This window comes from Aegilops tauschii, chromosome 1, assembly GCF_002575655.3.
Source record: "Aegilops tauschii subsp. strangulata cultivar AL8/78 chromosome 1, Aet v6.0, whole genome shotgun sequence".
Classification (NCBI taxonomy): domain Eukaryota; kingdom Viridiplantae; phylum Streptophyta; class Magnoliopsida; order Poales; family Poaceae; genus Aegilops; species Aegilops tauschii.
This window is the reverse complement of record NC_053035.3, coordinates 386,787,257-386,799,192: the sequence shown is the minus strand read 5'-3', so window position 1 is coordinate 386,799,192 and position 11,936 is coordinate 386,787,257. Positions and strand designations below refer to the sequence as shown.

At 46.1% G+C, this 11,936-nt stretch overlaps 1 protein-coding gene across 1 annotated transcript; it reads left to right on the top strand.

Annotated features, from left to right (window-relative positions):
• The first annotated feature begins 7,608 nt into the window (after positions 1 to 7,608).
• LOC141033879 (uncharacterized) lies at positions 7,609 to 8,837 on the top strand. Its single transcript, XM_073506289.1, has 2 exons — positions 7,609 to 7,856; positions 8,417 to 8,837. The coding sequence occupies exons 1-2, from the start codon at positions 7,609 to 7,611 to the stop codon at positions 8,835 to 8,837; spliced, it is 669 nt and encodes a 222-aa protein (XP_073362390.1).
• The last annotated feature ends 3,099 nt before the right edge of the window (positions 8,838 to 11,936 follow it).

Genomic DNA, 11,936 nt, shown 5'->3' with positions numbered 1-11,936 from the left:
ATTTACCTATTTTTGCCGCTTTATCTTCTTCTTGTCAATGCCCATGTCCCTTGATTTTGTTCTTCTCTTCCTCTCTTCGTCTTCTTCTTTCTTTCCTTTTCTCCTTTCTCCTGGTTCTGTTGTGGCTACAATTTCATTCGTGCGGTTGCCATCGACTAGTCTACTCGTGGCTGCTGGATCTGCTTGCTCTAGTGTCTGCAGAGTCGCCTTGTCTATCAGGTACCTTGTGCAAACTATGTCCTGAAATTCTCTGAGTTGTTCGACAGCTTCGATTAGGGACATTGTTTGTTGCATGACTGAGTTCTTGTTTTTTTCATCCAATCTCTCCTCTTTTTCGCTACATTGGTGTTCAGCCCTGGTGGTTACTACGGGTATCCGCTCTGCTTCATGGAGCACTTTTTCCAACAATTTCTTTATCCTTTGGAATCTTTCTTCTGGTCCTGTGCTGATGCTTGTGTTTGGTTCCCTGCTTCCACTGGTGCGGACACATGGTTCGCGCCGGCGCTTGGGTGGAGGTGGTAGCAGTTTGGTCATGTGTTGGTGTTGCTGTTGTTTACGATGTTCTCCTGGTATCTGGTGAATTGAAGACGAAGTTGATGCTGTGCTGGCATATAAGATCCTCTCTGCTGTTCCTTTCCATGTTTGCATTGTTTCGGTAGAATAGAGTTGATTAGAATGGAAACCATTTAAAAAAAGGAAGGACTGATTTATGTACAACAGAGCTATACCTGTATCTTGCCAAATTCATAGTCATCCGGTCGTGCTTTTCCGTCCCTTTTCATGTCTGCTCTAGCTATTTTCTCTAGGTCACTCTCTTTGAGATGGTTTGCTCGTGCTAATGAGGTCTTGTCCATTGTCTTTGCAATCTTCCGCATTTCTTTGGTGTCGGTTGGTAGTAGCAGGGAGTCGAGGTACATGATTACTGGTCCCTGTGCCAAACCATTGATATGATTTTTGTTCTTTTCTTCCTGAGGTAACGTCCTGTGCTCCTGCCATTTCTTGGCTCCTTCCTTAATACTTTCGACGATTACCTTGCAGAAATCCATGTGTGCCATTTGTTCATAATCCATGTCCTTGACCATTATAGCTTGTTGGCTGAAGACAGGGGAGGTTGTTCCACAGACAACGTTGTGGAAAAAATAAGGAAAAATATTTTAAGTGATTTCCTGTTTGATTCTTCGTCATCTAGTTCCACAAATTTTTCTAGCTCCTTGAACAGTTGTTTTGGCCTGAAATTTGTATGTTTGAAGCCAAGGTTTGACATCAGTTCTTTCATTGAAGTTGGGCAAGTCCCTGGCCTTGGTGCTGACTTTTGCGCGCCGTTTGGGTATCCAAACACCTTGTTGATAGCTTCCTTGGTAATCTTGATTTTTTGTCTTCGGTACCATCACCGAAGGTTATTGTCATGCTTTCTGTGTCCAGGTTGTCGTAGATGCTGCAAGCGGTCTGCAGATGGAGCCCGTTATTTTGCAGTTCTCTATGCTGCCAAATCCTGCCGTCGTAATATCTTGCTTGTGACGGTCTTTAAGTAATTTCCATGCTTTCTTGACATGAGCGAATGCTGCCCTGCCTTGATTTGGCATTTCTCTTCGTTTGTTTCTTCCTGTTCTACGTCAACTGTTGGTGCTGCCAATTCTTTTCCGCTTGTCTTTCTCCTCTTTCTGTCCTTCTGGCCTGATTTGGGCTATTTCAGAAGAGAAAAAGGTTTTGTTAGAATGGAATGTTAGATCCTGAGTGCTGAATAGTGGTATTCAAAATTAGTACATAAGTGTGTTTTTACATCGCCGTCCTGTTCTGCGTCACTGTCGTGTTCTTCGGCATCATTGCCATCTGTAGGAATGAAATCTGCACCATGTTGTCTGTCATCGTCGTCATCATTGGTAACTGAACCTTTGTTGTTGGTATCGTCTTGTTCTTTTTCTACCCTTTGTCGTTTGTTTTTCTTCTTGCGTTCACCTTGTTTCTTCGTGGCGGCTGGTGCTGTTGGCGGGAGTACCATTAGAGGTAATGGCTGATGCTGCAAGGTACTAGTGTCGACGATGTTTTCAGCATTGTCCTTTTGCTTTTGCCTTTTTGCTCCCGGAGTAAAAAACAGTGCTGGTATCTGATTTTCTCTTTTTTTTTCTTGTTGCTAGATGTTTACTCCTGTTGAGCCTGGTGTAAATTACCATTTCTGCCGCAGGTGATTTGTTCTTAATGTTTTGTTCTGTGTGCTTTTCTAACGAATGAGGAGACATGCTGTGTGTTTCTGCGCTTTCAATGTCCCCATCTTCGGGTCTTGCATAATGACCAGGTAACAAAAAAGGATATCGTTTTGTCCAAAAATAATTGATACAGATTAAAAAATATATCTTCCACGATTATGCATAAGGAATGTGAAACTCGCAAAGGGGTTTTTTAGTTTCCTATTTTGGGTTAAGAAAGGTTATTACTATTGTTACCGATTGAGCTAATCAGGGGATGGAAAAAATATTAATTATGGTTATAAGTGCAGCTAGGGAAGTGAAGTTAGGGTGAAGTATTTTCTGAGACAAAAATGCACTCTGCAGGTGATATTTCATAATGGGAGGAATCTCATCAAGCAGAGTTGAAGATTTACTAGGTAAGATAAACTGTTTTTGAATTAAAAATAAGATAGTGTGTGAACATTTTTAATGTTTTCTATAAAGAAATATATAAAAAGTGTCAGGTAGTTTTATTTGTAGACATAGTTAAGTTATTGTTGTCAAGGATATTAGTTAAGTTATTAATGTCTCTATATAGTTTTTGGTAGATCGACAGTGGACACTTTGCTCAAAACTTTGACAGGAGCTTGCTAGATTGCATGCTCTTCAGCATGGTCTTCGTCAATACTTTGCTGGGTATTAGCTTCTTCGTGAGGATTTCTTATTGCTGCATAAAAAATGGGCAGGTGTTAGAAGCAGAGTTGAGTGTCACAGAAAAAAAACTGCGTGGTGTGAAAACAAATTTGTATGGATAGAGAGGCACGGGTTGTTTTACCCTAGAAGCAAAGGGTACACCTATTCTTTGCTCACGGTTTTTCACACCAGAGGCACTTAATTTGAAAAACGGTTACATTGAAGGGACAAGGGATGTAGAAAATCTCGTATGATTATCAGGTTTGGCCTCTCAGGATGCTTGCGGGGTTTGGATCTATCGACGTATTCTAGTTAGTGATGTTTCAGGTATAGTACCTTTGAGCACATATCATATGGCGAAAATTCCAGGGCGGAGAGCAGTAGCGTTTCTATTAAATCTCATCTCTACGCTAGTTCAATTTGTCAGACAAATTGATTTAGGGTATTGGAAAACTCCTTGGTAGTGGTGGCTAGGGTTGCTGTTCCTGGAAGTGGAAAAATCACCACGATCTACCCGGTGGAATGGAATGGGATAGAATGATAATTACCTTCAATTACTTGTGCGGTGTTCTTCGCTTCCATCCGCTTATTGTGTCGTTGCTCTTTTGTTGTTGCGATTTCTTATTGAAGTCCTCGCCGTCGGTCGCCGCAGCCGGCGGGGTTATTGGTGTTGTCGCGGGCAGTGTTTGGCTGTCTGTATGTCGGATTGGAGGGCAGTTGGCGAACGCGGTGGCGGTTGTCCGGTGACGTGAACTCGATTTCGAATTTGTGTTTACGTGCAGAAGGAAGGAGGAGAGCGTGCGGGAGTGATGAAGGTTTCGAGATTTACTTTGCGAAAGGGGAAGCAAGATAGTAGAAGAGGGAGGGAGAGATGGAAACCATCGAACCGTCTCTAATCTTCAGCCGTCTGTTTGAGCAACAAGATTCGTTTTTCTTGGCTCGGGTTTTTTGTGTGCTACAGTATTATTATTTTTTAGTGTTGAGACTGGTAGTGATGAAGTGGGGCCTCTCTACAGGCATGTGGATGCAGGCACACGAGGCACGGAATTGCTGGTTCTACAGGCACGTAGATGCAGGCACAGGAGGCACGGAAGTGCAGGTTCTACAGGCAGTTAGAGAACCACGGGACAGGCAAGTGTCGCGTGAGGCACGTGGATGTATGTATCGGAGGCACGGAAATGAAGCCAACATAGGCACGGACTTGCTGCTTCTCGAGGCACGGGTATCAACCCTGTGGATGTACAAGAGTGTGGTGGTAGAGGCATGTGTTAGAATGCTCGGTTAAAGAGGCACGGTTGTGAAGTCTCAGGAGCGACGCAGGCGTGGCAGTGGGACCATGTAAGAGTCACGGTGCATGTTACGTTAGGCACGTGGGTGCAGGCACGGAAGGCAGAAAAGTGAATCCACCACAGGCACATACGTGTGTTTTCTCAAGTCACGGGTGTGCATGCTCTGGATGCACAAAAGTGTGTCGGCAGAGGCATGGGTCCGACTACTCGGTTAGAGATCCACGGTTGTGAAGTCACGTGGGTGTGGCACTACGGGGCACATAAGAGTCGCGGCAAGTGTCACGTGAGGCACACGTGGATGTAGGAAAATGAGGCACGACATTCCAGGCAACACAACCACGGACTTACGGCTTCTCGAGGCATGGGGTATCAACCCTGTGGATGCACAAGAGTGCGGTGGCAGAGGCATGTGTCAGAATGCTCGGTTTACAGAGGAACGGTTGTGAAGTCTCAGGAGCCACGCATGTCACGTTAGGCACATGGGTGCAGGTATGTAAGGCACATAAGTGAAGGCACCATAGGCACATACGTGCACGCTCTGGATGCACAAAAGTGTGGCGGCAGAGGCATGGGTCCGACTACTCGGTTAGAGAACCACGGTTGTGAAGTCATGTGGGTGTGGCACTACGGGGCACGTAAGAGTCGCAGCAAGTGTCACGTGAGGCATGTGGATGTAGGAACAGGAGGCACGTGGATGTAGGCACATGAGGCACGTCATTCAAGGCAACGCAGGCACGGACTTGTGGCTTCTCGAGGCACGGGGTATCAACCGTGTGGATGCAAAAGAGTGTAGTGGCAGACGGATGTGTCAGAATGCTCGGTTACAGAAGCACGGTTGTGAAGTCTCAGGAGCCACGCGGGCATGGCATCGGGACCGTATAAGAGTCATGGTGCATGTCACGTTATGCACGTGGGTGCAGGTATGGAAGGCACAGAAGTGAAGGCACCATAGGGACGTACGTTGATGATCTGGATGCATAGAAGTGTGGTGGCAGAGGCATGGGTCCGACTACTCGGTTAGAGAACCACGGTTGTGAAGTGACGTGGGTGTGGCACGACGGGCCCTGTAAGAGTCACGGCAAGTGTCACGCGAGGCACGTGGATGTAGGCACATGAGGCACGGCATTGAAGGCACAAGAGGCACGGACTTGCGGTTTCCCGAGGCATGGGGTATCAACCCTGTGGATGCACAAGGGTGCGGTGGCAGAGGCATGTGTGAAAATGCTCGGTTTACAGAGGAACGGTTGTGAAGTCTCCGGATCCACGCATGTCACGTTAGGCACGTGGGTGCAGGTACGGAAGGCACATAAGTGAAGGCAGCACAGGCACGTACGTGCACGCTCTGGATGCACAAAAGTGTGGCGACAGAGGCATGGGTCCGACTACTCAGTTAGAGAACCACGGTTGTGAAGTCACGTGGGTGTGGCACTACGGGGCATGTAAGAGTAGCGGCAAGTGTCACGTGAGGCACGTGGATGTAGGCACGTGAGGCACGACATTCAAAGCAACGCAGGCACGGACTTGCGGCTTCTCGAGGCACGGGGTATCAACCATGTGGATGCAAAAGGGTGCAGTGGAAGACGCATGTGTCAGAATGCTCGGTTACAGAGGCACGGTTGTGAAGTCTCAGGAGCCACGCCGGCGTGGCATCGGGACCGTATAAGAGTCACACGCATGTCATGTTAGGCACGTGGGTGCAGGTACGGAAGGCACAGAAGTGAAGGCAGCACAGGCACGTACGTGGACGCTCTGGATGCACAAAAGTGTGGAGGCAGAGGCATGGGTCCGACTACTCGGTTAGAGAACCACGGTTGTGAAGTGACGTGGGTGTGGCACGACGGGCCCCGTAAGAGTCATGGCAAGTGTCACGCAAGGCACATGGATGTAGGCACATGAGGCATGGCATTGAAGGTAGAGGAGGCACGAATGCAGGTACAGGAGGCACTGAAGTAAAAACACTGCAGTGACGGACATGAGGCACTTAACTTGAAAACAGTTATAATCAAGGGACAACGGACAGAGAAAATCTGGTGTAATTACCAGGTTTGAGCTCTCAGTATGCTCGCAGTGTTTGAATCGTTTGAGGTATTCCAGTTAGTGATATGGCAGGTATAGTACGTTTAAGCACATATCGTGTGGCGAAAATTCCGTAGTGGGGAGCAGTAGCGTTTCTATTAAATCTCGTGTGTACGGTACTTCAATTTTTTAGACAAGTTGATTTTGGATAGTGCAAAACTCGGCTGTTGTGGTGGCTAGGGTTGCTGTCCCTGGAAATGGAGAAATCACTACGATCTACCTCGAGGAATGCAATGGGATAGATTGGTATTTACCTTCGATTGCTTGTGTTCGGCTTCTCGCCTCCATTGGTCTATTCTGTCCGTTCGTCTTTTTTTGTTGTGATCTCCGCCGCCGGTGTTGAAGTCCTCGCTTCATCGCCGTCGGGTGGGTACTTTGTGTTGTTGGGCGCACCGTTTGACGTTTTGTATCTCGAAGTGGAGGGTGGTTGGCGAAGCGCGGTGACGGCTATTTTGTGAGGGGAACTCTACTTTGAATTTGGGCCCGTGTGCAGAACGGAGGAGGAGACCTTGTGTGAGTGCGGAATGTTTCGAGATTTATTGTGGAAGAGAGGAAGCAAGAGAGTAGTGGAGGTGGGAGAGATGGAAATGGTGGAACCGTCTGTAATCTTCGACGGTCTGATTTTAGCATCAAGATTCGTGCCGCCTGGATGTGATTTTTATGTTCGCTATAGCATCTTAATAGACATGTGAGGCACGGAACACCAGGCTCTACAGGCACCGACGTTGGAATTATAGAGGCACTGGTATCAACTCTGTGGATGCACAAATGTGTGGTGGCAGGGGCATGCATCCGAAGACTCACTCAGAGAGTCACAGTTGTGAAGTCTTTAGAGTTACGAGCGTGTGTCACCACGGGCACGTGAGGGTCATGCGTCGGGAAGTGTGGTAGTAGAGGCATGGGTGCGAATACTACTTAGAGAGTATCGGTTGTGGGTCCACATGTGTGAAGTCTCTACAACATTGGTCGTGTGGTAGTAGCGGCGTGCGTCGGGAAAGGTGCAAGCAGTTCAACATAGTACGTGCTTAGTAGCTGAACGGAGTGCACACTATCTACGCGTGCCAGTGCAGTATGTGCTTAAGCGACGTATGCAAAAACATTTGTACGTGCTTAAGCAGACGCTTTGACGGTTTCTTTTTCCCGGCAACCGCGAGCATTGCCACTCGGCGGTTGCCCCGACGCACTACAATGGCGAGCGCATGTCTACCGCCACCACTACCACGACGAGGCCGCGTCCAACCGCCTCCTCCACGACCCAAACCTTGCCAGAAAAAGGCAACTGCGCTTCCATAGCCGCTCAATTCCGAAAACACCATTGCCGCTCCATCTCAACTAGCAACTCCCCACAATCTCTGTCTCAAGCCTGCCATCACTGGAGGAGGGTAATGGCGGTGGAACCATCTGCCAAGCGTCCCCGTGGTGAGATGTCCGACCAGAGCATCGAGGTCGACGTCGTTCAGGTCCCCGGTCAGAAGCATGACTACAAAAGGCACCTCAAGGAGGTTGACATCCATGGCAAGGAGAAGCTGGATGTCGTATGCACCAGCAATCCAGAGGAAGCCGACAAGATGATCAGCAGGATCTTGAAGAGGGTCTGCGGCTTGTACCCCCAATACATCGGCGTTGATGTCGAGTATACCAGGGAAGACGAACCTCCGTAGAGGGCAGTGGTTCTGCAGTTATGCGTGGAGGAACTCTGTCTGGTATGCCACATCACCGCGGCAACAAAATGGTGAACCATCCTACAAATCCAACCTCTTCATGCTTCTATTTAATTAGCTGTGCTCCCTGAAATTTGGTTAAATTGGTTTATGGACTTGATGTACTAGTGAAGTTTCTGAAGTAGATGCAGCATAATAGATTTTGAACCTGACTCACCAGATCAGTTTATGAATTTGATGCACTAGATTAATTTATGAATTTGATGTACGAGATTATTTTCTGAACTTGACGTTCTAGTGTAGTTTCTATTCTTGATGCTATAGTACAGTTTCTTGAGTTGATGTGGTAATGTGGCCAAGAAGCAGATAGGTCATTGACTCAAGTGTGAATACCAAAAGAAAAATAACATGCTGTGCTTGTATTTAATTTTTGAACTTTGTATAGTAGTTTTTGAATTTTTTTCATCCATGAATTATACTATATAAGCATGTACTTGATGGATCCACCTTCAATCTGTCATCCCCCTTGCAGGCCCAAGAGCCTCCGCTCGTTCCTGAAGGAGGACATGTTCTACACCTTTGCCGGTTTCAGTATTGAAGGTGACAAAGAGATGCTGCGGAGATCTGGTTTGGAAATCAACCCCGACAAGTACATCGACATCCAGCGCAAATGGAGAGTTCTGTTCAAGGAAATAAAGAGGTTCCACTCTTTGGCTGTTGTTGCAGGCAGCGTGATCCACCCATTGTACAAACAGATGAAGAATAAGATTGACAGGGATGAAGACCATAAACTGTGGGGGATCAGCCCACTGCCAGATTACCTCATCGAGTATGCAGCGATAGATGCGTACACCAGCTACGAGTCGTGGAAGAGAATTGAAAACATCAGAGAAGGTCCGGAGAGTGCAAAAGAGGCGGAGATGAATTATGACGATCCCTACTACAACTACTAGTGATGACAAAAATTTAAGAATCTGGCCTTGGAGTTGCTTGTCCTTTCTACTGTTTCAAGTTTGTAGTTTACTTGTGTTAGAATGAACCCGTTTGTAATGTCATGTGTATCAGGTTAAACAAGTTTGCTTATGTCAGGTTCGTAGTTTGTTTATGTGATTGAACAAGTTATTTAGCTTGCTTAGTACTATGTTTATTCAGCAACCATGTCATTTCGAAGTAGTTATGTTGCTCTTCACTCTAAGTACAACAAAATACAAAGCAGTCTTGGGACGCTAAGTACAGTTTTGTTGTGCACACAAGCGCGGCTTCTCGAGGATACACAAAAAATGTGGTAGTAGTGGCATGGGTCGTAATACGCAGTTAGAGAGGCACAGGTTTGAAGTTTCTAGAGCCACGGGCGTCTGTTACTACAGGGACCGGAGGGACGGAAGTGAAGGCACCGCAAGCATCCAGAGGAGGCACGTGGAGCGAGTAGGAGAGGTGAGGTCCGAATACTCACTCAGAGGGGCATGGTTTTGAAGTGTCTAGAGCCACGGGGGTGTGACACCATGGGGCATGCAATAGTCACGGCAAGTGCCCGAATGCTTGGTTAGAGATGCACAATTGTGACGTCTGTGAAGCGACACGGGCGTGGTACCGCGAGCACATAAGAGTCACAGGGCGTGACAGGTTAGGCACGTGGACGTAGACACGGAAGTCACGGTAGTGAAGGCACAAGAACCACGGAAGTGGGGTTTCTCGAGGCGAATAGGTGTCGTCCCTGTGGATGCACAAAAGTGTGGTGCCAGTGGCATGCTTCAGAATACGCAGTTAGGGAGTCACGGTTGTGAAGTCTCTAGTGTCACGCGTGTCTGGCATCACGATAGGGGCGTGGGCTTCGCGAGGCACCGGTCTCAACCCTCTGGATGCATGGTGGTGTGGTAGGAGAGGCATGCTTGCTGGTACTACCGAGATAGGTGGAGGCACCATTGTGGATGCACAGGTGTGAAGTCTCCAGCGGTACGAGTGGGTGGCACCACAGACATTGGTTCGAATACTCATTTAGAGAGTCCCGCCTGTACTTAGGCAAGATGCTCACAGCGCTGTAGGTTTGTGGCATTCGGAGCAAACGGTTGCACATAGGCCAAACATCAAAGTCACCGGCGGTCACGCGTGAGGAGTATGTAGAGTCACGGCGCGTCGACATGACGCACACATGTGTAGGGACGGACTTGGGGCTTCATGGGGCATTGCCTGGATCGACAGTTGTGAAGTGTCTAGGGGCACCGGTTGTGTTCGAATGCTTGGTTACAGAAGAAACAAGGAACTACATGAATAAAAAGAGTCTGTTGCTTCATTATCACAGTATGAGGCGCGGTTAAACCGTTTTCTGAGGTTTCGATGGAGCTAGGCTCGTTCGCTTATCAACAACTTTTAGACCATGATGTCCTCGAAGATCTTTCTAATCTCATCGCCCATTTCGGTGGGTTGGATTTCATTCTGATCGCTAAATAACAGTCTGCACATTTGTTCTGCTTTCCATTGTTCCATTTCATCCTATAAAAAGTTCAGCAAAACAAGGAGAAGAACACATCAGAATTAGTTCATGCAGTTGTATGATATCTAGCAGATTTAGTGTGAGTTTTCAGCGAAAACTTACGTCGAAATTATCTATCTCTTCGACGAAGTGGTTGCCATCAAAGAGATGCGCGAACCTTAGGACAGCAAACGGGGTTTCACCTTTGTTTACTTTTGGAACGCCCTGTAAAAAATGAACTTCCCATCTACTCTTTTCCTTTTCGATTTTTTCACCGAGTAATACTTTGTATACTTCTTTAAACCCGGGAACCTGGGAATTGCATTTTGTTTTTGTTTTAGAGAGACATGTAGTGTAATTTGTAAAACTGAAAGATGATGTTATTTACAATTCTTACCAGTTTGTCTTTATGGTTGTGGTATTTCTTATGATCCTTTTCTTTGTTGGCTTCGTTGATTTCCATGTCGGCAATTGGCTTACTTAGTTTGCCATCATGCACGTGTCGACCACGTTGATTTTTTTACGTATTATTGCCTCTTCAATTCTTCAAGAGTGGTTTCTTCAGGTTCGATGATTTGAAGTTTTCTTGTATATCTGTCGAGCACGAATAGTGTGTATCGGTCTTCCTTTTCAAGTGGCATGAATACCTGCGGTACAAAAGTTTTATTGTTAGAGGAGAGTTTAGAATATAGTATTCTGTCTGAAATGCTTATTTTTATTTTGTAGTATGGAAAACACTATTACCATTTTTGCTATTTTGAGCTTCTCTGATCGACATTTCTTAAGGAACAAGGGAACCAAGTTATCCTTCTCTCGTACAAAATCATCTCTGAAGTTCTTCATAGCTTTTGTTTATCCTTTAAACCCAGAATATGCTGCATGCAACAAATAAAAAGCGATAAAAACGACTTAGAAAAAATAGATCGGTACCAAGAGATTAAACAATCGTTGCAAAACGATGAGTTTATATGATCGTTGTGGTTTTTTCGAAATTTACCTCTGGAAAGCTTGGGCCTAATAATAGTCTATGTCTTTTGTGTACAGTTTGGTTGCTTTCCCATGCTTCTGCTAACTCATCGAGCACCTTCTTTTCCATACCTTGACATTTTTGTCTTCTTTGCAGGCCCAAATACTTCCTTTAGGTTTGATCCAGTAAGAGTTGTGCTGTTGCTCTCTGAATGATGTCGCAAGAATACTACTTTTCTGCTTACAGGCAGGACAGTAGACGAAATTTTTGTTGAGAAAGTCATTAACTAGCAAGCTGATAAACAAGAATTTAAGGTTCTTTCTAGTTTCCTATTTTATTTGTGTGATCGCTGCCTAACTTTAACTAATTTTAGGTGTAAAAGGAACCAAGTTACCTTTTGAATTTGTCCTGCCATGTGTCACTCATGACTATGTTGTAGAGCTCGTTCCCCTTATCCACGTGTTTAAACGAATGCCGGTGTCGCGGGTATTTCTTGCTGCTCCCTGATTGATGCTGGTTTTTTTCGTCTCGCTCTGTCAAAACAGATAAAAAATTATGGCTGTTGTTTTAAAACAAATATTTGAAGCTCTTGTCATGTTGACTGATGGTAAAAAT